The 27,805-nt window shown below is 45.7% G+C and overlaps 1 protein-coding gene across 2 annotated transcripts in view; it reads left to right on the forward strand.

The window, feature by feature from the left end:
- anks1b (ankyrin repeat and sterile alpha motif domain containing 1B) overlaps positions 1–27,805 on the forward strand; it is a 184,383-nt gene that overhangs the window by 83,577 nt on the left and 73,001 nt on the right. For both annotated transcript variants that reach the window (XM_084702070.1, XM_084702071.1), the window contains exons 10-12: positions 3,311–3,442; positions 15,980–16,133; positions 25,660–25,796. In XM_084702070.1, coding sequence (XP_084558196.1) covers positions 3,311–3,442; positions 15,980–16,133; positions 25,660–25,796 — 423 coding nt within the window. The remainder of the gene's footprint in view (positions 1–3,310; positions 3,443–15,979; positions 16,134–25,659; positions 25,797–27,805) is intronic.

Genomic DNA, 27,805 nt, shown 5'->3' on the forward strand with positions numbered 1-27,805 from the left:
GCTCCCGGGTTTGTTTATGACATCCTCTGTTCATTTGACTTCCTTGGTTACCAGAGCCGTGTCGTTAGGAGCGTGCCTGCCTTTTCCATGGTAACGTGACTATCACAGTCAATGTTACCATAGTTTCATAACCATTGGTAGAAAAGCCAAGGTTTCTGTAGAATATAGACACGAGTGACCTTCACATCCTTGTCAAAACAACGACAAGGACATCAATGGCAGGGATGCATTTTACTCTTATGAGATAGTACCACATACATAAAACCGCAATTAAAGACAGAACATTGTAAAAATACAACACCATCTGTAATTCGGTTGAAATTGCATCAGAAATGGTCAGCCGTAACCCTAACAACAAATGCACTTCAATGAACCCAGTCTATATGTTGTAGTTAACAGTCGTACACTCCAGGTGTCCTTATCTTATAGGGGACCTTATTGTCGGGTGGCTCAGATACTCCAGCCCCTGGCTTCAAAATGGGCCTTGGTCTTCAGTTTTAGTCCATGATTTCCAAGCCAGTCCAATGTTTGCCTCCAAACATGTCTCCACACCGTGGGCCGCTGTTTCATATCTCATTCATGGTCATACTCCATGACGACACGTGTAACTGAGTGTTTAGTTACGCGTGTGTGTCCGTGTCTGAGTGACTTGAGTGAGTGATCCAGTGTGGAGGGGCTTTGTGGTGTCTGTCGGAATGAATGAATCAGTATGCGTCTCCCAGCGTGTGTGTATGGGTGATCGTGTTCCCGTGTCTGAATGAATGAGTACTGTGAGTGTGCGTGTGTGTGTGTGCCCGCTTGGATCATTTGGATCTGTATGCAACCCCTGCTGAGAGCCCTTTTAGACCTGGAGAACAAAAAATGGGGTGACCTTTTATCTCTCCCCTCTCGCCTTTCCTCCCGCCATTGCTCCTCGGTTCCTCCCCCTCGTCCGTCTGTCTCCATCTGTGGCCTTGTCACTGCGTCTCTCTTTCCCGTCTCTCCGCGTCCTCCCTGACTTCATCATCCCTCCACGGCGCCCTCTTCTCTGTTATCTCTCCATCCTACATCTGCTCTCTCTGTGTGTGCCCCCTACTCCCTATATTTCTTAATTGTACAAAATGTCTCTCTCTCTCTCTCTCGCTCTCTCTCTCTCTCTCTCTCTCTCTCTCTCTCTCTCTCTCGCTCTCTCTCTCTCTCTCTCTCTCTCTCTCTCTCACTCTCTCGGTCTCTCTCACTCTCACTCTCTCTCTCTCTCTCTCTCTCTCTCTCTCTCTCTCTCTCTCTCTCTCACTCTCTCTCTCTCTCGGTCTCTCTCACTCTCTCTCTCTCTCTCTCTCTCTCTCTCACTCTCTCTCTCGGTCTCTCTCACTCTCACTCTCTCTCTCTCTCTCTCTCTCTCACTCTCTCTCTCGGTCTCTCTCACTCTCACTCTCTCTCTCTCTCTCTCTCTCTCTCTCTCTCTCTCACTCTCTCTCTCGGTCTCTTTCCCACCCAACCGTTTTGGGACTGTTCTCACTGCACAGGGCCCACTGTGCGTGCATGTTTCCCCTCTGTCTATTGGCTCCTACTCTCTGTCTCTTTCTCCCTCTTCTCTCTCTCTCTCTCTCTCTCTCTCTCTCTCTCTCTCTCTCTCTAGCTCTCTCGCTCATATTCGTTCTAGGGGTATGATCTTGTGACCGAGTTATTTTCCTGCATCACATGATGTAGTGTGTGATAGCAGCGACACTCGCTCTTCAATAACAGCCCTGTCACACACGCTGCCATCTCCGCAGCTGCCCTCTGGGGGCTAAACCCCACGCAAAAGGCCACTGTGTGGTGTGTGTGTGTGTGTCTGTGGGGGGTGGGTTCTGTGTTCACAATGTGCGAACTGTTCCTATCATAGCCCACCGCGGCAGAATAGCTCACTTGTGCATGTGTGTTTGAGGGGTTACATAGAAGCAACAATAGCTTATCTGTAGGCAATCTGAGAATCAACGCAACATGACATATCTAAATGTCTTTGCATAAGTATTTATTGTATAAGTATTTCGCATGAATCTTTCTGCAGAAAGAGACGAGGCCACAGAGCACCTTACTAGTAGTCTGTGAAGCTCAGAATAAAGAACACACTTTAGGACAGGCCCTTTATACTAAGATAGTGAGATCTGCAACAATGTGCACACAACATGCCCTAATATTGGCCGGGTTTCCCAGCTCTTAGCGTTAAGAGCTTCTCAACGAATCTGGGATACCCGGCCATGATTAGTACACAAAGTTACAGCATGAAAGGTTACAGCCTAGTCAGCAGCTAACAAGACACTCAGTATAAAAGGTTTCCTCTGTCTCAGAAAATGAACTGACAATAAAAGTTGGAATGATTGGTTTGACGAATATAACAATTTCCATTACACGTCATGTGTGCAGCTGTATGTGACTTTCTACATGTTCTTCTTAAAGAGGAAGGTCTTGCAGGACTGTACTGGTGACCTTTACATTGGCTAAAAGTAGAAACGTCGAGCCATTGGTAGCTCTTGGTAGCTATGCTTGACTACCTGGGTACAGTCTCTGACTGTCTTTTTCTCTCGCTGCTGGTCTTTCTCTCTGTTTCTTTCTGTCTGCCTCTCTTTCTGTCTCTTTCTCTCTGCCTCTCTGTCTTTAACCTTGTCTCTCTCTCTCTCTGCCTCTCTTTCTGTCTGTCTCTTTCTCTCTCGCTCCCTCTCTCTGTCTTTCTGTCTCTGGCCCTCTCTCAAACATAATGTTATGGGTATGTCACAACATTTTTACAAATGACCCAACCAAGTTGCCCTTTAAGACCGAAAAGGCCATGCAGGTTCCACAGGTACCAAAGAGGTCCCTGGTACATTTTGTGTTTGTAAATGTGAGTGGGTGTGTGTACACCATGATGACACTATGGATGTGTGTGGACCTTTTGTGATCGTACCGTGCCTGTGTACAGCCATCGCCATTACGTTTTGGCAATGACAAATGTTGTGTTTTGCAAAGTTTGCTGGTTCAGTATTTGAGGAAAATGTTTTCACATGCATACATTTATATGCATACATTTTGAATATATGCAAAAGTCCCCTCTTATACAGCAGTCAATCTGCTCTTAAAATCCAATCAGAATATGAGAGTGATTTCACCTGGCTAGAACTAGTTCACACTTTCCCCTGTGCTGATGATATGACTTACTGAAATTATGTTAGCAGTCATTTCATGCCAAGGCCCAGCAAGCTTTCCAAACACAAAATGTATGTCGCTCCCAGTACTTATGGACACGGCTATACATTGTGGAAAAGTTTTTTGTGTCCGTATACATTGTGATAACAGTTTGCGCGTGTGTTTACAGCGGAACACGCCCCCTTTACCCCCGCCCAGGGAGGAAGAGGAGGTGGAGAAGAGCTGTGGCCCTGCGGGATTCTGGGAAGCCCTCACCCCCTGCAACGGCTGTCGAAACCTGGGCTTCAGCAGCCAGTCAGAGGTGTGTTTAAGAGAGGAGCGCACCTCTCTCTTCCCTCCACTAACATCCGGATGTCCGTCACGGTGTTACCGTGGGAATGGCGGAGATTCCAAGCGCTAAGCTGCGATCCACCTCTTTGACACGCTCTCTCTCGGGTTCTCTCTCGGGTTCTCTCTCTCTCTCTCTCTCTCTCAAGGTCTCTTGCTAGTTCTCTCTTCCTTTTCTCTCTCACTCTGCTCTCTCCCTCTCTCTCTTCTATCCCTCTTCTTTCTGTCTGCCGTACCTCTATGACAGGGAACAGCTGCCCCCCCCCCCCCCCCACTCCCTCGCTCCCCGTGGAGAGAAAAGCGTTGATCGTGTGTGTGGGGGTGTTCAGCTGACATTTACACTGGGTTGATTGTTCAGCTTGCTGCCGAGCTGGAAAACTTAAGTAGCACCTGGCCTTCGGTGCTGGGGCTATGTGTGTGTGTGTCCGCACGTGTGTGTGTGTGTCCGCACGCGTGTGCGAGTATGCCCAGTGTTCCTCTAAATAGGAAGTCAATAAAAACGTTATTAAGTGGAGAAGATACACAGAGGCACAGGAAGGTCTGGAGGAGAGAAGGCAAAAGGGAATGATTTGTATTCATGGGGTCACCAATGGACTGAGTTTCTGTTACTTCTAAACCTTAAACCCAAACACAGGCAGGATGCCGAAGCCGACCACACAAGTTTAGCCTCCGATGGAAAAATGTCATCCTTTATGTATGTAGCACTGGGTTCTCTGTCTGTCTTTCTCATACCTGCCAATACACCTCTCCCTCTCTCTGTCTCTCTCCCTCTCTCTCCGTCTCTCTCTCTCCCTGACAGAGGTGTGTTAAGCACCATATTGATCGCCCCCAGTTGAGCGTTTCCTGTGGTGCACACTCCCTTCACTCAGTGTCAGGTTGGGAGATGGGCTACTTTAATGCGAGCTGTGGATGGTGACTGTGTACAGTGAGTGTGTGTGTGTGCCTCAAGTCTTAAGTGTGATTTGGATCGAATGGAATATTTCAGTGCGCTTTTAAGTTTCTGGTCTGGGTGAGTGTTGTGCTAAAGCTCTTATGCAAGACCGTAGCTCTAAAATGACCCTGTGTTAAAGAAGTCTGTGTTCTTAAAAAAGAGAAAAGAGCCAGTCAGAATGTTAGAATGGTGTGTGTGTGTGTGTGTGTGGTGGGGGGGGAGGTACACACGAGTTTCCCTCTCTCTCCCCCTCGGGTACGAAGTGGAATCTTGTCCCGCACACACACAAACATACTCACACATACTCACTGACTCACACACACGCGTGGATCCTTTCCCTTTTGTCTACGTGAGCACCACGCAATCCTGATGCCATGACGACCAAGATTGGCTTTTGATGTGTGTGTCTATTAAAGGGCTTAATTCACCGGAGAGGAAGCTTACTTTGACAAAGTTGGTGCGTTGCCACTCCCTTTACCGTGCAGAAAGAGAGAGAGAGATGAAGAGAGAGAAGGAAAGAGACAGCGAGAGATGGAGGGAGAGAGAGAGAGAGAGAGAGACGGAGGAAGTAAAAGAGAAGTCCAGGAGAGGGAGGCGGAGACAGGGGGTGCAACAAGAAGTGGAGAGGAGAGATTCACACGGTTGCTAGGAGACGCAGGAATCCATGGAGTGGCAGGCTAGGATATCCGCCCACTGGCCCCATTGACAAATCGGAGCCACCTTCGGAAACAGGTGCGTCAGTGCAATGCGCAATATCACACACGTACACACACACAAACACTCATCAACCCATATTCTCTCTTTTCATTTTGACCTCTTATTCTATCTCTTCACTTCCCCATCCGTCCGCTCTCCCTCCCCCACTTTCTCTCTCTCTCTCTCTCTCTCTCTCTCTCTCTCTCTCTCTCTCTCTCTCTCTCTCTCACTCTGTTGGATTTTTCCCTCCTTTCCAACCTATTTTCCTCCTCTTGTACGCCCCCTCACTCCACCAGTTTACTCTCTCTCTCTATGTCAGTTTCTCTCTCTTTCTCTCTCTGTCTCTCTCTCTCTCCCCCTCTCTTAGTGTGGGTGGGTGTTGCGGTATGTTAGGCTGACTATGAGAAACAGCTTCTCCTTCAACGGACCCAAAGCACAGGAGAACGAGCAAAATGAGTTCTGGTGTTCTAATTGTCCCCAGTGCTTGACTATACAGTTTTCCTTTCAGACCTGTACTGTATGTGGATGTCTGTGTGCAAGTGTGTATATCTGAAAAAGGGTATTGGTGTGTGTGTTTGTGAGAGAGAGTGTCTCTGAACTTCTGTGTGTGTGTGTGAGAGAGACAGAGACAGAGACAGAGAGAGAGAGAGAGAGAGAGAGAGAGAGAGAGAGAGAGAGAGAGAGAGAGAGAGAGAGAGAGAGAGAGAGAGAGAGAGAGAGAGAGAGAGAGAGAGAGAGAGAGAGAGAGAGAGAGAGAGAGAGAGAGAGAGAGAGAGAGAGAGAGAGAGAGAGAGAGAGAGAGAGAGAGAGAGAGAGAGAGAGAGAGAGAGAGAGAGAGAGAGAGAGAGAGAGAGAGAGAGTCTGAACTTCTGAGTGTGTGTGTGTTCCCTTGCTTCCCTCTGGCTTCTAGATAACGCACACCTCCAGCCTGTCCTGGGGGTAAACAGGAAAGTAGCTTGACTGAGGTAGGGTTAGGGTGCCTGATAAAGGAGGAGGTAGAAACAGGAAGCTCGAAACAGGAAGAGATCCTGTTGAGGGAAAGACTGCAAACAAGTACACCCCAAACAAACACATATACTTACTAATCTATGAATGTGTTTGTCGTGTGGCTTTTTACCATTACTTATGCAGGACCATTACTTGGATGAGATGAGATTTGTATACCTCATTTTCATGCATTGCGTGTGTGTTTGTGTGGGTGTGTGTGTCTGTAATCCATCCAGCAAACACAGCTAGGTCATGATTGGATTTGACAGCTAATCCGCAAACGCAACAACTATTTGTACAGGGGCTCTTTTTAGATGTGAAATATTCATGGCTAATTTGGTTAGCATATGATTGCTTTCCCTGCTTGCTATTCGTCATCCAATCCGATGCTGTCACACAAGGCACGATCACGAGTAACATGAAGACAGGGTTGGTAAACATGATTGTGGTACAGTATAATTGACATGGGTTGAGTATTGGAGTCGGTCTATGGTACATGCTCATATCATACATGCTGGGCTGTGACCCCACAGTCAGATGTCAGCAGTGTTATTTATCCCCTCAAGCTTTGTCTTTCCTTCAGGGTCTAGTCTACATGGTGCGGGGGGCTTTTCAGGGGTGTCCAAGGCAGTGGTGGATCTAGAACATTTGACATGGGGTGGCAAGAGGTCACGGCAGGGTGGCATGGGTAAAAGGTATGTGGGAATCCCTATATGTGAATGGCTTCAACAAAACAAGCACACAAATACTTTTAAACTACAGTAGTTACTGTTGAATCATGTCCTTATAAACTACAAGCGTTTTTAATTCACAACAGGAATAAGCCCAGTCAGGGCCAGAGTGGGACCCATTTTCAGCCCTGCAGTGTAATGTCCAGAACCAGCCCATCCCCACCAGGGGCCGAGCTATACGTTGAACATTTGGGGCTTAACCCGAACCTAGGACCTCGTCAAGGTTTTGATGTGAGGCGAAATCGGAATTTCAAATTTGTTATCCGAGCGCATAGCACATGAAAGTCAGCAAACAAGCTAGCGCAACTCCAGAGGAAGCAAACATTCATGTGAGTAAACTTAAGTAAGCTTTTGTTGGCAAGTGTAAGCAAGCGTTAATGATGTCTGAAAATAACGCCAGTGGGTTGATTTCGCCGGACAAGGAAGAATTGGTAAAAAAAATTGAGCCTCTGTCGTTTGGAAATGATTTGGTTTCAAGTTATCCGACATCGATCAGCAAACGCTAGCTTACACTGTAAATTGTGTCGTCGAATTGTGCTAGCCAAAGGTGGAAACACTAGCAATCTCTTTCACCATCTGAAAGCCTAGCCTGACGTTGTCATACTCATAATTCTAGTCAGAATATGAGTCTGAGAACTCTCTGTTGGGCTGTGAGTATGGGGCGTGTTTCAACCGAACTCGTAAAACAAATGCCTCTTTGCTCAATTGGATAGACCTACAACCAATCAGAGCAACGTAATATGTTGTTTGTTGAAAACGAATTCAACCCAAGGGCTCTTTCGTGACGTTGTTGATTACGTTACTGTTGATCATCTGTCCATCATCGTATAAAGCCCGCCCTGGCAATTTCATTGGTCCGTCCCGATCCTGGTTTTATGTAGTTGTTCCCAATATGAGACCCTCCAGACCCAACTTCCCAACCAAATTTCTTTGTGGGCGGGACGGAGTTGGGCTGACAGCCAGGCTACTGAAAGCCATGTATGTGCACGAAAATGAATCTACCAGAATACGTTTGACAAATCCAATGCCTGGTTGGTTAGAATTGTGAAATGTAAGTTTATTTTTAGGCCAACAGAATCGAGTATTCAGCCATGTAATAATTGTTTATAACAAGAGCTATAACTCTACAAATATATATTTTTTAATTTGCGATCCCATAAAAGTAGGCTACTGTTGAACGGGTAGGCTACTGACAAGTCGATCTTCCGTGGCAATTACACGCTGCAAAATGTTGAAAATTCAACTAATGTGACAGTGACACACCGGAGTTACCCAATCCGTCCGAGTGCGGTAGATTAGCCGCTGCAGTGCGGATTGCATTGTCATGACATTTTAAGAATAACTAATATATTGTGATAAATACCGATACTGTCAGTGCTTACGAATTATACCGTGATAAACATTTTAGGCCATACCGCCCAGCCCTATAGATCCACCCATGGTCCAAGGACAACAGACTCTCTTCTTCCCCTCCTCTTCAACCGTTTCTCTCTATCATCTGTCTGTTCTTTCCTTGCCTTCCTCTTTCCTCCCTTCTGCTATCACAAGTTGCCATGATTTAGCTGTCACAGTACCTGCAACATTGATCATAAATCGGCCACCGTGTGGAGGAAGAGGCCCCTTATGAACTCACTTAAGTACCTGATTGTACAGTCATACCCCCCCCCCCCCTTCTCATCCACAACCCTTTATAGATACCTTTCTAGTCGGGTCAGGAAACATACAACCTGTTTCACTTTGTGTTCTGCTCCCTAGTATTAGTAAAGTGCTGGAGACTGGGAGCGGGGAATGGTGTTGAAAGCGCCCAAAATCTTCAGAGCCCCCTATTCCCTGGTACTCTCCCATGACTGCCCGTTCCTACTAACTAGTGTTACCTGAGGGCGCTGGAACAAGTCCTTCAAATACAAATCCCCCCCCCCCCCCCCCGAGGGCCACTCAGACCCTGTGAATCACAGGTGTGAACCGATACTGGATCCTATCATTCAGCACTGAGCATTTTACTTTCCCAATTGGAAAAACAGCATAATTCAGTTTCATTTGAAGGCAAGTTAGGTACAATTGCAAACCTATCATTTGTAGCTCAAGTTCAAAAGAATTCAACCACTTCTCCACAAATATGAATGTGTTGCCTGACTACTATTTTTTGCTTCAGTAGAATAGAATAGAACTTGTTTTGCTCAATTGATTCAATATTTGATGTGCCTCCCATCAGTAAATTGAGTGAGAGACAGCTACAATCAATGGGCCTCATTCTCGAACATTTTCTTAAGTTTCTTCTGAAATGTTTCTTACGGGCTTCGGAAAAACAACGTAAGAAAAAGACATCCGCCAAATTGATGAACGCTTGAAAATGTCTTCCTACGCAACAGAAGTTTTCTGAGCTGTGCTCCCCAGGAAGAGTTTTCTTAAATTGAAAGCGCGTCCACGTGCTCCTGTATTTCCATACATACACGCCCCGAAAGCTCCTTATAAGGGCACGCAACAGCAGTGATGTATGCAGTCAGAATTGACAGGAACGCAAGTTATGTCCAAGCGAAAAACAACCGGTGCACAGGTGCATCGGTGCAACATCATACCAGGAAGACGAGCAGTGGAATTGTTCTCCACTGGATCTAAAAGGGGGACACTAAGCAAGGTTAATTATTGTAATTATTTAAATCAAGGATGTCTGTTATAGCAAGCCATTTTATAATTTAACCAATGGATTGTTGATATCAAGAATTCGAATTGTTGATGTCCAGAATTGAATTCTTGATATCCAAAATTCGAATTGATATCCAAAATGCTATTCTGGATATCAAGAATACATTGGTTAACTGATAAAACGGCTTGCCATAGTCTGTATAGTTGAACGCAATCACCAACGAGTTCTCATAACTTCAACACTTCAAACACAGAGTTTTCTTAAATGCGATTCAATTGATCCTTGTGGTTTTTAAGGAATCGCATTTTAGACAACTCTGGCCGATTTCCGACTGCTATTTCGAGTTCGGAAAGTCTTCTGAAGTTCGGAACAAATCCCAGATGAGAGAACTTAAATGAATGCCAAATATTTTCCTAAATCCAATTCAGAAGAAATTCCTTCTTAAATTCTTCTTAACTGCGTTCGAGAATGAGGCCCAATGAATTAATCAACGATAGACGTTCCCGTCACTTTATAGATTCACTGGCACATTGTCAGATGGATTAGATAGTGTTACTGCAGGCCTTCTGGGGTGACTGACTAGATTAGGTCATGGCTGATAGCACAATCTAGTTAAATAATGTCCTCTTGATCTTAGATGAGGTACTACATCATCCAAACAATGTCAACTTGTTCCTCAAACCAGCTTTGTTATCAGAGCACATTAGGGAATCATAACTGAGCTCAAAATAGTGTTTAAAACAGAAAGAACTTTCTGGATTTAATCAGAGTGAGGTTACCTCCAACAGCAGGGAATGTGGCCAGGCAGTCCTTAGTGTTGAACTTCAGGGGGCGTCCAACGCTCCAACTGCAAGATTACTCAAGTGGTTGCCATAGTTACTTCTCCCCTGACAATGTTTTTAAGAACGGAGCTGTATTTATGTACATCACAGGAAGTCAGTGGACTGTACTGTCTTAGGTCTCACATGTTATGGGGAGCCTGTCATACAGTATACTGTATAAATGTACAGTATGAATAAAAAAGGATCATTATTTTCAACTCCCTATATCTCGTCTTATTCATACAATATTAAATTAATAAAAAGGCATACAGCAGCATATTGGACAATGATGTTCCACAGTATACTGTTTTTTCATTTAATAATTTCTCATTGCTACAGTGATACAGTCGAAATGAACAAATAAACCAAACCCCATCCTCACTCAATTCATCCCCCTTCTCACCAACACCAACAAAAAGTAGTTCCTTGTGGGAAATGGACCCCCCCCCCCCCACACACACACACACACACACACACACACACACACCACACAGTGTCTGGGCACCTGTGAGCTCTCTCATTGGGTCGTTGCCTCACTCCTGTGGGATCAGATGCAGTGCTGGGGGGGGGGGGGGGATCTTCCATGTTGGGGCAGAGGGGGGTGTATTTGGGGGGGGGGGTGGTCCTCTTGAGGGGAGCAATTTCCTAGAAGGAGAGTGATCTCCCCCCGGGGGGAAAGAGCTCTGTGCAATTCGATCGGCAATTCTGTAAAGCTGCTGTGTGTATGAGGGGGGCTATCTTTCCCTCTTTCTTTGTCCGTCTCTCCCACCTTTCTCTCCCTCTGACTCTGTCTCCCATTCAGGTTTACTGACCAGCTGCTTTTATTAAGCTGGTCTGCCTTCTCTTCTGTTTTCTATGAAGTCAATATGTAAGTACTGCAGCCCACCCTGTTCCTCCTGCCTCCCCCTCCATCTCCTCGCCCCCTTTGGGGACCTGTTTCCCCCCTGGTTCTCCAAATGAGCTGCCCAATTGCAGTCCATTTGATCTCGATACTGTAGGAGTCTTTCCACCCCTTCCTTTCCTCTCCTCCTCTCTGCTTTCTTCCTGTCTAACTGTCTGTCCATCCTATTCTCTCTCACTCCTTCTCCCTCTCTCTCTTTCTATGGGTGGGGATGATGCAGTGTGTTGTGTGATGTCTTCAGTGGGGCCATTGTCCTCTGGTGTCCAGTTCCTCTACATCAACCTCCCCCACCCCCTCCTCTCTCTCTTGCTCTCTTGCTCTCTCTCTCTCTCTCTCTCTCTCTCTCTCTCTCTCTCTCTCTCTCTCTCTCTCTAATCAAATAGCCCTTAGGAGGAAATGCCGGCAAATTACAGCCTCCCATTCATATCTGATCCATTATTAACTGTCCGGCACAGTACAAGGAAGAGAGGGAAAGACACAGAGAGGGAGATAGAGAGAGGAGGGGGGTATGTCATAAAGGGAATGGAATCTATTAGACAGAGATGGGGTTAACAAAAAAAAGGGGGACGGGGGGTGTCATGGAAGCGCGTCTACTCCTGCAAGTGTGTTTGTGCGTGAGAGAAAAAGAGAGAGCCGGAGAGAGGGAGAGACGAGAGAGAAAAATAAATGAGATACCCTGTGATCTCAGGCACAGATTCAGTCCCTGAAAGGGTTTTAATCAGGGCAGTCACATGTCCTCGGATAGCCGTTCAGAGAATGTGACTGTAGAAACAACACCCGTAACAGCACACACACACACACACACACATAAGCTGAAACATCCTTGTGTACAGACACACACATACAATAATTCAACCCTTGCGGACACACTTGCGCGCGCGCACACACAAACGCACGCGCGCAGCGGGACGGTATGCGCATGCAACCTGTTAATTAGTGGCGGGAGGAGGCCTCTGTTTGTGTGCTCTCTTCCTGTGGCGGATACACCAGTCCCTCTGTGTCCTATCTCTCCCCAGATAGAGAGGGAGAGGCTGGGAGGAAAGAGGGAGAGCAAAAGAAGAAAGGGTGTGTGTGTCTGTGTGTCGGGAGGGACCTCGGCCTGTCAGTTTGCATGCGTGCTCTCTTGGACATGGAGCTTGCAGAAAAATGCTCTTGGTGAAACGGCGCTTAAACTACATTCTCTACCAGCAGAACAGGAAGTGGAGTGGTGGTGACCGATATAACAGGTAGTTAAAGTGTCATTCTACCGGCAGGATCGCTATGTATGTAGATGACTGTGCTGGCTGGTTGGTGTGTGGGCCTTCTAATGCTCCTCTCCGATTGAGCGGGAGAGATTTGCATTCACTTTGAACCACTCAGAGGGGAGATTAGGGACGAGAGTCATTTTCTGCCTGGCGACTGAATTGCTCCGGCTTGGAGCTGACAAGTTCCTAGCGGAGGTTGTATCAAACTCATTGGTCATTCAGTGAATGGGCTTTTCCTGATGTCTGTGTGAGTGAGCGTTTAAATGAGTGTGTGAACATTTCAAAATGTGTGTGTGTGTTCCTGCACTCCGCGCCACTAAACCCTGCATGTGTGTGTGTCCTCTTTTCTCGTTGTTGTTTTAGTTGTATTCCTGTGTAGAAGTGTGTGTTTGTTTGTTCACGTGTGTACGTGCGTGTGTGTGCGACAGGAAATCTCGGCTTCAGACCCTCTACACAGCACTTCCTCTGCCTCTTTTCCTCTGAACCCAAAACATTTTTTTCCCTCCTCCCCTCTCTCTTCTTCCCATGTCTTTCCTCAGGACTTGGCTGAACTAATACACTCTCACAAACTCTACATTGAGTTTCAGCGTGAAAGTTAACACAAAACTTCTCCCTTCCACCCCCCCCCCCCCCCACACACACACACACTTTCTGTTGTCCTGAGTTGCCCTTGTTCTCTGCGTTTGTCGCTGTACATGCACATCTGTTTGGTTCTTTCACCGGGATTGGAGCTACTCCACATCTCTCCCTGAGCCTTTTGGGTGGAAAGCGAGAGAGTGGAGGAGGGGAGGTTGGATGCAGGAAGAGCGCGAGGGAGGGAGAGATAAGGGAGGAAAGCGTGGGTGTTTTGCACACGCACTCAAAGCAGGACGTGGAGTCAAGACGAGGGGAACAAAATATGATGGAAATCTGTAACCAGAAAGAGAGTGATGGGTGTTGATAACGGTTTGTGTTCTCGGAGGTTAGGGTTTAATGGAGAGAGTGAGAAACAGAGGGAGGGGTTAAAGAGAGTAAAAAAATAGAAAAGAAAGTCATATTGTGACAGCGAGGGGAATTGATAGGCTGGAGAGAGGGGAGAATAATGGAGATGGAGAGACACAGCTCTGTGTCGGATAAAAAACTGAGAGAGAGGCGTTCGTCTTCTCCCTCTGGACGGCAGTATTCTCAGAGATATGCGCACTAATAGGGTTCTCACTCTTTTTTCCCTCTCTTCTCTCTCTCTGTCTCTCTCTCTCTCTCTCTCTCTCTCTCTCTCTCTCTCAAGGACATATTTCGGATATTGTGGAGCCTTGAGCTATCGTAGGCTACCACTTTGCAACCAACTTTCCAACTTGTATTTGCTGGTTCTATGCGATTAAAAATTTCGTTTTTTTCTTCTTCATATTGCAGGGCTGGTATGAGGGTGTGGGTGCTAACACTTGACTACTGTTCCAATGCCAATTCAATTATACCTTACCCAAGACCCTTCGTTACTGCCTGTGAGATCTAGAGATCTGTACCAAAGCCTTCCTATGTGCTGACCTTGGGTACTCTCTTCCCCCTCACTAATATCAGCCTTAACCAGGCTGTCATGTAAAACAGTGTTCTTCAACCCTTCAAACCCCCTCAGTGCCAACTGTCCTGTAAGTTCTAGATGTTTCCCTGATTCAAATGAATGGGTTGTTATAAAGCTCGGCAGAAGTCCGATAACGACCATTCATTTGAATCAGGTGTGTTGGAGCAGGGAAACATCTCAAACATGCAGGACAGGGGGCCCAGTGGGGTTGAGAAAACGCTGATCAAGAACATATAGAACAGTGGGCTCGGAGGACCACACTGCTGTAGATTGAGCGCCAGGGCAGTAGCAGAGCAGACACCCGCTCCAGCACAGTTACATCACAATGTCTCCAGAGCTTTTATTGACTGACGTAATGCCCGAAAATGTGAGGGCAAATGAGAGACATAGGTTCACAGACTGTTAAACAGTAGGTTGGACTGTGAGCGTCTGTATGTGTGTGTTTGTGAGAGATTACCTAGGGAGTGATTGTTCCATCAGCTCAAATCAGTAATCCTCTCCACCAGCGCCGGCCTTGCTGATTGATGGCCCAATGGTATCTGGGTAATGTAGTAGGAGAGGCTGACAGGAAGAGTAATTGGGGTGGGGTAGCTTGGTGAGGAGGTAGGGAGCGGAAAGGGTGAAGGGGGCTGAAGTAGATCGGGGTTGGAGGTACACTAATGTGGCTTTGGGTAAGGCCACGCCTCTGTGACCATAGCGACACCAATAGCGGGCAGGAGGCGCAATGCCAAATTGGTAACGATGATCGAGTGATGCATTAGGGTCAAATTCAGCAGTTGTTGAATCCTGTCCACTGAAATAAATATTTCTCTCTCGCTGAAACGATGCTTCTTTTCACCTTTTACACTGCACTCCATCACTCACTTTTGTAGTTTTTATTGCGTAAGGATACATGCCTGCCATGTTGATAGGGACCTTTTGTTTTGAAGGTCCTCTCCAACTTACGACACTCACCCTTTTCCAAACTACTGCTGCAGGAAACATAACAGTATGAAATGAGCAGTGTCGGACATGTTTGATGAACATTTGTTGAATGTACATGGTGTTGGATTGGATTCGTGTTTCATCGACTTCATCAACCAGCCAACAAGAAAGCACAACTGAATGTTTGTCATAAACATGCAATGAAGGCATTTGCTGCATTGACCCTACACTGTACACAGTTGTGCTTCAATTAGAATCCAAATGTTGTAACCACCATTTTATAACTGATCCACACAAGTCATTGCTGGTTAAAATGGAGGTGGAACTAGTCTTTATCACAAAGGTCAGGGTTCATGGACAGCACTTCTTTCTGTGCACGCAGTTTAAATCAACTTGATGTTGGCATGTCCCGGGGGCAAGTTTCTCATGTCATATGACGGAGGGCTTGGGCCCTTCTCCTGTGTGATTGCTATCTCCTCTCAACAGCAGATTTGAAAGGAATTATGGATAGCGTGGTTTTTAAAACTTGTTCTACCAAAGCCGCAGCAAGTACAAGAACAACAAACTGTTTTCTTATCAGCCCCAATGGATTTGTGAAGATAGCAAATGGTCTGATGATAAGATATCAAGACAAAGAATCACCTATAGCATGCAGCTTCTATCGGTTGACTTTCTCAACCAAGACACCTTAGTGCTTGGTAATCTAGCCTCAGGGTCTGAAGAAGATAAATCCAACTCCTGACCAAGGTCAGAAAACAAACTGTGCTGAAGTTCTGTCTTATGTTTGGATGGTTGTGTCTCTCTGTCTCTGTATCTCTCAGACACACTCAGTCCTTCATTTACACACTAGCTTTGTACGATGACCGTATAACTTTAGCGCAAGAAAATTCACTTCTGTCTGTAAAAAAAACCTCACCTTAAGTAAGATGATGCACATTCAGATTTTTCGTTGAACGTTTATGGCCCCTTGCAGAGAGGCATGTTCAGTTGACCTACGTTTTGAAGGCCCTTTACAGGACTACGCAAAAGCATGGAATTGAGATTTGCTCCAAAACTCATCCTCTCTTTCTCTCCCAGGACTCGAAGCACTCGGCCGAGATTGTCTCCTCGCCGTCTCTGGACGTCTTCCTGCCAGAGGACGAGGACAACCCCTACGAGTCCGTCACCACCGCTGTCACTCGCAAGCCCAGCTCGTTGGACATCACCCACTTCAATGCCAGTCCACGCAACGGTAAGATACCCCCGGCATCAAAACAGGTTTCCTGTGCCCACGACAATACTGAATGTTTGTACAGTGCCCACACTCAGTGTTGTGTAGTGGGAAACAAAAGCACCTAGGACTGAACATCAACCCGAGCTAACCCAAACTTCAGTGAACATTCCTGGAGATGACGCCACCAAATTCAAGGACAATCGGCCTGCTGTTCGTAGTAGAGCCATGAACCGACAACCAAGGCACCTTCAACCAACGCAATGGGACAAACTTGCTGTTGTCGCTTGAAGTCTGCACTGACAGTGTAATTGGCCAATCTACACTAGTAAACAGGGATCACTCAGAGCCAGCTCGAAGGGGTGCTGTTTGCTCCAAGCTCTTGATTCTAACTTTTGTTCTAAACATTGACAGAAAGATTGCAACTACTTCAATTGCTATTCAAGTTCCCTGCCTAGGAATGGTATCATAGATGACTGGTCTGCGCTGGCCAAGGCCGCTTAGCCCAAAGGATCAGCAGTGGGTCAGAGGTTGGGCCCTGGTTAGATGCAAGTCTAGTCACATTATATCTCCTCGAGGAAGAGAGAGGAAGGATAAAAGGCCATGTTTTTGCAGTATTGAAACTGGCCCATGTGTTCAATTGTTGCCTGTGTGCGAATTGGCTATCCGGAGCTCACCACTGCAACATCATGCGCCCGCAGCAACAGTGTAAACCCACGCCTCCGATGGTGGGCCAGACCTTTGGTTGTCGTGGCAACAGCACTGCCACTCCTACCCTGTCCAGTATCGGGGATGTGAGTCACTTGTGGGTTGTCATGGTGACTGCCTTTCACAGGTTGAATCATTTCCTGTCTCTGAGGCCGAACATTTGAATATTTTGGTTTGTTTGATCGTTTGTATGTTTTTTCTAATTGGTTCTGGTTGTTTAGGGGTGTGAGGGGGGGCAGAGGAATTAAGCGAGCAACTGACTCGCGTCAAGCTTTCTGAGAGTGACGTGAAAAACAAGCAGAAATTGTTCTAAAAAAAGCGAGTAGGTGTATCATGCTTCATGCTAAAGTGGAGAGCTTGGAGCTTATCAAACTTTCTCTCTCTCTCCCCTTCTCCTCCTTCTGTCTTCCTCCTACCCTCTCTCTTCCTCCCCGCCACTCTCCCCCCTATCTTCTCTTCACCCCCTCCACCATCCCCCCCCCCCCCCCTTCCCTTCCTCCCTCTCTCACACGCACGCAGATGAGTGTGTGCATTTGTGGGAGTTATCTTGGCTCTGGGGGGTGCGTGTGCGTGCGTGTGGGCACAGGTCATCTCAGGAGAAGTAAATGAATCAGAGGTGCAGCAGCAGCAGGAGTGAGGAAATACTGGCTCTGCGTTAGCCGCAGGTTAGCAGACAAAAGCGTCCTCGGAGCTTAGGGGAGCTAAGCCTCTCACTCTGGCATGTGTGAAACGAACAGAGGTTATAAAAACTCCCCGATCCATCTTCTAATTGTGTTTTACTCAATCCTCAAGACCCAAGAGTCTTTAAGACATCGGGGAGAAGGAATGGTTTCCTTTTGTGATACCGACAATGAGAACGTTTTTCCGAATTCAAAAAAGCCCAGCCTCTTCCCTCCGCTGTGATGCTGCAGTTTTCTTTCTAGCAGGGCTTGAAATGTCCTTCCTTCCTCTCTTCCTCCATGTAGCCCTCTCTGTACATCCTCTGTAACTGGCCACTTACAGTCGTGCAGCGTAAACTTGTTGAGTAAATAATTGAATACCATATGTCACAAATGACATACAAAAACGCCACCTTTTTGATGTGAGCAGTGGAGAAAAGGCACCAAAGTGCCCCCAACCCCCCTTCACCTCAACCAATGTCATCCAATGCGACCTGCTGTCACTGTGAGGGACTCTGTACTGTACATATAAATCAAATCACGGATTGCAGAAGGCAAGGCGTCTCGAAATAGCTGAGACACAGGACCTCAGGGCCCGCAACCACGCACAGAGAAGCCGACACACACTGCTATCATTGCTAAGTGGTCAAAAAATGTCCCCCCTTTGTCCCCCCGGCTTCTTCCTGAGGTAAACACATATGCATGTACAGTACTTGTTGATATGACCCGCAGCGCTTGTGCTGTGGTACACGCACAAGAAGTTTGTGTGTGTGCACTGATGCTTTTAAATGAGCCTAATGTTTTTTTTGCTCTCTACCTTATCTCTCTCACTGTCAGGGCCGGATTAACAATTGTCTGTGCCCTGGGCAACAAGGCTCAATCCCCCCCCCTGTGTTTGATGTGATGCTAGTTACAGATTTACAAAATTAATGCGAGCGCGCAAAGCATTTTTCAATTGGTAAAATCTTGTCAGACAGTAGGTAAGAAAGTAACAGCTAGCTGGTGTCAGTTACTTCTAAAATGCATAGATAATGTGTTTAACAGTAAAATCTCAATTTAGCTTGCACCTAAGTTCAAACATATTTGAGTGTGCTAGCATTATCAATAACGTCAGCAAGTTCGAGGTGTATCCATAGGCTAACCATTAAATTAGCAGCACATTTCCCGTATTGAACAGTGATTAAACATGGACTTACCTGAAAGTGATGCACGGGCACCATCTCGCAGTTTCTGTCTTTCTTTTTTTCTTCCCCTGACTCCTGTTATCTTTTTAAGCCCATTTTAGAAAAGTTGACCAAGCCTCTTGTCAAAGTTCGTCAGCCCACTGAGATCGTAAAGGGCAACCACAGCGAGCTTGGGAAGTTGAGTGTGTGTGTGTGTGTATTTCTTTTGTTTTGGGGTTCTTTTTTTGGGGGGGGGGGGCACCATCGTAACTTTTTGTTACGTAATCTCTTGTTCTGCCTGTTTTGTAATATACATGCCTAATATTTCTATACAAAAATAATATCGGCATTATAAGTATTAAAACTATGATGATGAACACAAACACTGTTTTTGACATGATTTAGAATAACAATTTTATCAAACGAGTTGCAATGAGGTACTCACATTAAGGAAAGTTAGGACTGCGTTCATAACGTGATATAACATTTTAGTTGAGATTGTCCATGGCCCCTTAGATGTCACGTGCCCCTGGGCAAGTGCCCAGTTGCCCTAATGGTTAATCCGGCCTTGCTCACCGTCCCTTCCTCACTCACACTCTGTCTCACACTTTCAATGAAACACCCAAACACTTATATTTGTATGAATTTTTGAAATCTAGCATTTGGTTTCCATATGAAATGTCATCTCATGAAATATGGATGCTGGACAGGTAGGGAGTTTACAAAGAGACATACCCAGACGAGAACAGCCAAGCAATGAAAGTGGAGGAGTTGATTTCCCAAAGGAGACTTCTTTCCGGCAAAGTCTAAAAGAAGACTGAAATAAGGATGACGCCAATAAAACAATCTGTACTCGTTCCAGACTTTGTTTTCTGTCAAATGTTTCTACCGCGATGGCAGTATTTCAGTCCCAGTATGCATTGTTAATCTTGATGGGGTGACAGTTTTTAACCGAAAGTGTCCACTCGAGCCTATCCTCATGGATGTGCCAGATTAATCCTTCAATCTTTCCTTGTGTCTTTCTTTGTCTTTCTTCCCTTTCTTCTGGCTGAAACTAAGATGTTACGGCATTGCCCCATTACCCTCCTCGCAGAGCTCCGGAGGTGAAGTTGGTTAAATGACAAAAAGAACACCATGAGGCACAAACAAGGCACTCTCTAGGCTTCTTTACCATTAGAGAGGCTTTGTAGGGAAATGCCATTTACTGGAACAGGAAGCATATCAAGTCTAGAGATCGCTTTAGCATAGTCTAATCATGTGTAAACTACCATACACATACCCGACCTCCTGCTGTGTAGACAACTGTTCCGATCAGTGACAAAAGCAAAGTCTCAACATAAACACACACAGGCAAGCAAGGCCTACTCTTGTTTTACCTTTCTTTGCCTCTAATTTAGGCAGCATCTAATGTTTTTTACTTTCTGCCACATAACGTTCAAAACTGTACGGCGCTGCATGCCACGTTCATTTGGGGAGATATGGTTTATGTTTGCCTTTTTTTTATATATATATATATATATAAATACTTTTACAGAGTAAAAGTCTCAAGCTCGCTCTTTTGAGACCGCATAAGAGACTTTCATTTTTTTATATAATTTCAAGGAAGTGGGGAGCAACTTCTGAATATTAAATTCTGATTGAGCCCAGAGCTAGGGGCAGCTAATTACATATTCATGGCCACAGTTCTTAGGCTTCAAGTGCTCATCCTTAATTCCGTAGCGTCAATTATGGATGGATCAATAACTATAAATAACTGTTCATGCTTTTACCAAGGTGTGTTTATTTGATCACACAGATTACCCCAGGGAATCAGTGTCTGGTTCCATTGCACCATGTAAAGTAAAAAAATAAAACCGACCTCAAGTATGCAAGAATCTGATCTTTAAATCCTATTTTGGATCTGGCATCCTGTCATTTCCTGCGTTTGTTTTGCACGCATACGTCATGTTGTGGCACTGTATTATGAGAGGTTCACTGAAAGGGATGTGAGTCCATGTGGATTAAAGGTTGTCAGTTCTAGTCAAGATGTATCGTCCAGATCGTTGAATTCAGCAGGTCGTTTGTGGCGGACAGTTTTGTCCAAGTGGTGGTTTGTCTCCAACTGTAGTTTCACAGCAGAGCATAACAGGGCCAGCGTGATTTTTGTTTACCTATCCTTAAAGGCACTGGGTCCTCCACAGATAGCGGATTTAAAACCTTTCGGTTTATTGGTTGCCATCAGAATGTGACGTTTATTTCAATAAATAGTAAAAAAAAAAAAAAAATGCTCTTCAACCAAATTATCTACCCTCCCTTTAATTTTGATTTATGTTGTGTGTGGCTTCTTTGATCCAATCTGATGTGTCTCACCTCAGATCTTTTGGTTTGCTGAGGGACAGGGGAGAGGAGAGGGAGAGTTCTCGAATTGGTCAACACTGCGAGAGTAGTGCCTATATTGTAAAGAGTAGTGCTCTATACTGCCCATTAGGAGGGCTTCATTATGTGACAAGGCGTGGAGGGCTCCATCGTAATTGGCTGACCTGATGTGACATTGGTAGCATGTGAGCACAGCTGCAACCATACAGACACCACACACACTCACAAAAACATGACTTGTTGCAAAACCTGCGCACGCTAACTCGCACACACAACGTTAAACTCACAGTTGCTATATATAGGGCGCTTGGGGAACCGCGAGTCACCCCAGGGTAGTGTGGGTCCAACACACACACACACACTATTGAAGTACACACTATTGAAGTACACACTATTGAAGTACACACTATTGAAGTACACACTATTGAAGTACACACTATTGAAGTACACACTATTGCGTCCTGTATTAACAAGTTCTGCAGCTGGCTTGGACTACAGACAAAGACCTTTTAGTGTTAGTTCAGACAGTCTTCCTTGAACGCACACATGCAGACACACAAACAGCCACACACACATCCACATTGACATACACACACACTGCATTTCCTTATCATTAGAAGCATGTGACGGTTGTACTTTCCCTCCCGGGAACACAATCATATTGCACCATTTTTGTACAATATGAATACGAACAATACGAGTACAAGGTTATTGTTGTTTGCCTTAAGACTTTAAGGTGTTATGGTCAAAATGATTCCCAAACTTGACAATAACATGCTCAAACATAAAGCATCTGTTCCTGGCACACAGGTGTTTACCCATACACCTCCCTCTGGCAAGTGTGCGTCCCCAAAAATGAACCACAGGCAGGTAACCAACCTTCAGACCCATCCAAACACACACACACACATACCCACATACTATACACATGCACACAAACACCAAGCCACAGACAGGATCTACTCGCATCCATCATCGAAGCCAAAGCTCTGACAGGTTTATTTACTCTACAGGAAAACACCCCATTCTCAATCTATATTTATCTCTGTGTTGTGTCTTCTCTCTTTTCCTCACTCTCTCTTTCTCTGTCTGTCTCTCTCTTTTCTTCTTCTTCTCTCTCTCTTTCTCTCACATTCTCTCTCTCTCACATTCTCTCTCTCTCTCTCTCTCTCTCTCTCTCTCTCTCTCTCTCTCTCTCTCTCTCTCTCTCTCTCTCTCTCTCTCTCTCTCTCTCTCTCTCTCTCTCTCTCTCTCTCTCTCTCTCTCTCTCTCTCTCTCTCTCTCTCTCTCTCTCTCTCTCTCTCTCTCTCTCTCTCTCTCTCTCTCTCTCTCTCTCTCTCTCTCTCCCCCCCCCCCCCTCTGTACGTCTCTTCTATCTATATTTGTCCCCACACAGCCCCACTGCAGATGCACATGTGATGCTGTTGCAGGTCCCTGCTGATGGTGTGTGTGTGTGTGAGACGCACAGAAACAAACACAAACTTGAAATGACTCTGACTGGACCCAAAGGCCCACACTGAAGGATTGCTGCAGCTGGTTCTAGTTTATTAATCGTCATGATTGATTAACACAGAGCGACACAATTAGGATTTGAATTTTCCCTGCCACGCTTGCAGAAAACCCAAACACATACACTCCACTGTTGTCAAGCTACTGAAAATGTATAATTAGTTAGTGACAAGTTAATTATTTCAAAAGTAATTGAGTTACTTTACCAATTACTGCATATGAAAGTAATTTGCTTCTCGGGAAAGTGGCTTTTCTGCTTCTTGTCAATTTCTGCGTCAATTCTGATAGATTGAAGATTATTTCAGTGTGGCAGAGTTTTGGACCATTCTAGTCCCACTTAATTGTTGCTTAAAGGCTTTCAAATCAAACACTAGTACACTACTAATTACCGCCAAATTTTGTGGAAATATAGTAATGTATTTGACACTCACCCCTCCACACACACCCCAACACACAGCTCTCCCCACACACAACCCTTCATACACACAGCCCTCTACACACACAGCCCCCTACACACAGCCCCCTATACACACAGCCCCCTATACACACAGCACCCTACACACACAGCCCCCTATACACACAGCCCCCTATACACACAGCCCCCTATACACACAGCCCCCTATACACACAGCCCCCTATACACACAGCCCCCTATACACACAGCCCTCCATAAACACCTCAACACACACAGCCCTTGACACTCACCCCTCCACACACACCCCAACACACAGCCCTCCATACACAGCCCTCTACACACATCCCAACACACACAGCGCACACAGCTCAACCCTTGACACTCTAGGGCTTTATATGCTACTCGACTCCGGGCTCTCGGAGAGCTCGGAGAGGGCGTTCCACCTAGACGAAGGCGTTGCCATGTGTCCGTTTTTGAAAAACGAAGTACCCTCAATGGACTTTCACCCCAACACACACACCCCTCTACAAAAAACCCTCCACACACCGAGCCCTTCATATACAGACCTCGACACACAGACCTCACACACACCCTTGCACACGCCCCCACACACAACCCTCCACACATAGCCTTCCACACACACCGCTACACGCACACCCCAACACACACACAGCCCCCCATACACACAGCCCTCCATACAACGCCACACAGACAACTCTCCACGCATAGTCCTCGACACACACCCCCCAACAACACACAAGTCCAACATACACAACCTTCCACACACAGCCCACTTTAACACAGACACACATGCAGTCTCACACACAGCACTCTATACAAATTCGAATGTAGTGCCCCAGACACACAATTACAGCAAGCTCTTGATAAACACAGAGAAGCTGTCTCAAAGCTTGAGGCAGCGATGCGTGTTTGTTTGATGTGACTCGTGATTTGGAATCATCCCCGACAGACAGGTGAGGGAGAAGAAAGGACCACGGAGGATCAGAGGGAGAGAGAGAGAGAGAGAGAGAGAGAGAAGGAGAGATAGAGAAGAGACGGAATGTACCGAAAAATAGGAAAAAGACAGAAAAAAAAAAAGTGCAAACATTGCCGTCCGACTGAAAAAACTATCCACGTGCATTAGTCTGTGAGGCAGCATTGAAAATCATTCAATCAAAAGTTTTCATTTTATTCTTCTCAAAGTCTGAGGCACCATCAAGACGGGGTAAGGAGCAATGATTTTGGATAGGCCATTGACAAAATCTAACCCTAACTCTAACCCACGATGTACATTGCATCCGGAAATTATACGCAACGCTTCCCTTTGTTGTGGTTATGTTACAGCCATATTTACATCCGTTTTTCATCAAAAAAACAATCTTTCTTGGTCTGTGAGGGGAAAATAACAATCGCTAACAATCGGCCCAGTCAAAATATTCCTTTAAGGTGCCAAACATTCTTGAAAGCAACCTTGCTCCAATCGGTAGATAATCTGTATAGATTCCATGGATCGGTATAGATTGTCCTAGTTTTTTTTTTCTCAGACATAGATAAGGTCTGTATGTTAGTATGGAGAAGGGATTCTCCCTCCGTCTCTCTGAGATGTAGGTTTAATTGGACAGACATTTAAACGTCTGCTTGTCGATTTGACAGACTGTGCATAGGCTTTAGGGTGTATGTGTGAAATAGCAAGAGACTTCAATGGGAGTGAAACACTGTGTGTTTGTGTGTGTGTCTTTGATCGGCTATTTGAGATGGATGGTGTGTACTGTCTGATGCGTGCCAGAATATATATTCGGCCTAACCTGGGCACTTTTTTACCTTTCGTCTCCTCCCTCGCTTCAACCCTGCGTGTGTGTGTGCTTACCCTTTACCAATTGGCCTTTTAAAGCAATTGTATTTCATTTATTTCTCTTTGTCTCTCTGTCTCTTCCATTCAAACCCGTTGTTTGATATGGGATGTACTTGGGAATACTCTTTTTCTTTATTTTTATCGTACGGCTCATCAGGAATTTTTCCGAAAATGTAGATATGCTACAATTTTTTTTATTTATTTTTATGTCAAACTATTGTACTTAAGTATGTAGATACACACCTATATAAAAACATAAAAAATCAAATGATGATGTCAGGAAATTGTATTTTCTCATTTTGGCTGTTGGGGGGCCTCATGTGACCCATTAGTTTGACTCAGCTGCAACACATATGAGTTTGAGATATTATTTATATGTTTAAATATCAAAGTAAGAATCTGTCTGTAGAAGAGTTAGTAAAAATGCTGTATAAGGTGCATACATATTGGAGAGTTACTTTATTTCATTGCTGCAGCAGATCTTTAACAAATTCACAGAAGATTATTAAGAGCGACTTACAGTAAGTACAGGGACATTCTCCCCGAGGCAAGTATGGTGAAGTGCCTTGCCGAAGGACACAACGTCATTTGGCACGGCCGGGAATCGAACCAACAACCTTCTAATTACTAGCCCGACTCTCTAACCGCTCAGCCACCTGACCCCCATAAGATAGGGTCTTATAAGGTCCAAAAATGGGGTCTACAATATTGGAGAGGTTGAAGGGCCGACAATGGGTCCACTCCCTCTTGCAGGGTTTATTCCTAACATTGCAGGAACAAACTGTCCATGATAGCAAGAACATAATAATGAACACAGACCCAGACTACATACTCAACTGTGTTGCGCAATATCAAATGGCATAATTCTCTCCCTGTCTCTCTCAAGGCCACTCACCCCATGTGACTGTAACCGAGCCAGAGCTTGGTAACCATGGCAACGGCTCCACGGGGCCCACACCAGACTGCTCGCCCCCCTCTCCCGACACAGCGCTGAAGAACATCGAGAGAGTCATCCGCCCACAGGTGAACACACACACACACACCTAGTACGTTGTCAAATATGACAGAAGGAGTTTGTCCACCTACAACTGACCTAAACCCACCTACACACACACACACACACCTACGCACGCTAACACGTGCTTTTGATGTACGTGCTCACTCACTCTACCTTCCCGGGACCGAAACTGAGGAATATGATGAGAGTTGTTTGCCAACATATGGACAGACGTGGCATACACACACAAACTTGAAGGTGAGTGGTGCTGTTGGTTTTCTGAGCCCTGACAGAGGGTGCAGGTTTCTGAGTCTGCTGCCCCCCCCCCCACACACACACACACACACACAACTGTGCTGGGGGATGTGACAGTGATGCTAACGTGCTGGCAGTCAATTGTAGCGGCTCGTGCGGCTGTAGCTTACTGTCTCTCTCTCGCTCTCTTTTTCCCTCGCTCTCTCCCCTTCTCTTTCTCCCTCTCTCACGCGCTCTTTCTCTTTGCTCCTTCTCCTCACCACACCTACAACAACTGGGCACAGCACTGGACATTTCATTCATTTGGAAATCTGCAACCCAGTTTCAGTGGGTGTATCTCAATAGTCTACACAGGTGGACTCTGCCAATGACAATCATTCTGGAGGAAGCAAGGATACAGGTGGAAAAGGAGCAACCCTCTGGCATCTCCTCACAATGAAGTGAGAAGCTCCGTTGAGGAGCTGGAGTTGCAGTCGATATGCTTGAAAATGTGATTCTCCAGGATCAAATTAACTACTCGAGTCTTCATTTAAAATTATTGCACCTGCTGGCTATTTCATTAGTGTAATATGCAGGGTAATAATCCAATCAGTACTCAACTCTTGTGCCCAAACACAAACACACACACACTTTCCTCCTTCCCACCCAGGCATATTTTACTGTACTGTACTGTACTGTACTGTACTGTACTGTACTGTACAGTATACAAGCACATCCATGAAAACACAGACACGCACTCTCTATTTCCCCTTTAGTTCTCTCTTTCTTAAACACATTATTAGTCACGCACGTGTGTGTATGTGTGTGTGTTGTGACAACCACGGGGCGAACCTGCTGACCTGTTCACAGCAGTGAGAGGAACACAACAGTAACAGGAGTAGCATGTGATGAAGGAGCGCTTTTATTGTGAATATAATAACCCGAGTAGGCTAAACATCGGGAAAAGCTGGAACGAGAATTCTTCCTCGTACTCACAACACAAGAGGGATCAAATGAACGAACGTCTTCCTCGGTTGAGAGAACAAACGGAGAGCGGTGCCATTTTGTAGTGGTGTCCAAATTAATTCACTACGGCCCAATCTCAATCTCCTCTCTAAACCGTCACATCAATTGGTAAGTGATTGAGTGCAAGAGGCTGCAAGTACTCAAAATGCTATGAATAGGAATAGGATTTGGGCCTTTTCAAAAAGAAACATCATACTTATTTGGATGAGGTGCTTTTGTGCGTCAGGAACTACAATGCAATGGACAGATGCAAGGATATTGCTGGTTACATCTACGGGCAATTCAAATTCGATTTGTGGTTCAACAGGACACAATACGACAGATCCTCAAACGAGTCGATCCTCTATGTGTGGCTCAGCTGAGAAGAGTGCAGCGTCTTGGCTGTGTCCTGCTGAACCAGAAACCTATTGAAAAGTAGAATTTGATCTGGTCATCCATTGCTGCAGGCTTTATACATGGCAAGTGGCGACGTCTGTGCTGTGATGAGATTGACCATGAAAAGTAAAGCGAAGAAGTTCCTTGGAAGGCAAAAAAAAATCCATATTTTCGATTTTTTACGTCGGAGAATCTCCAAGTTATTTTTCTCGCAAATTTACGACTTGTGAAGCGCCGCGATTCCCTCATGCCCGGGACACCCTGGCTGCCAAGCGCCTGGATGCGCCCGGAAGCATCACAATCGGCTACGATCAACTACGACTGGCGCAAGCTAAAACAATAATTATAAAGTAGAGTGCGAGCAATCGCATCGCTTCGGATTCCTGTGCCGCTAATCGCA

Source organism: Hypomesus nipponensis, chromosome 7 (genome assembly GCF_054491055.1).
Source record: "Hypomesus nipponensis isolate SF chromosome 7, ASM5449105v1, whole genome shotgun sequence".
In the NCBI taxonomy this organism is placed as follows: domain Eukaryota; kingdom Metazoa; phylum Chordata; class Actinopteri; order Osmeriformes; family Osmeridae; genus Hypomesus; species Hypomesus nipponensis.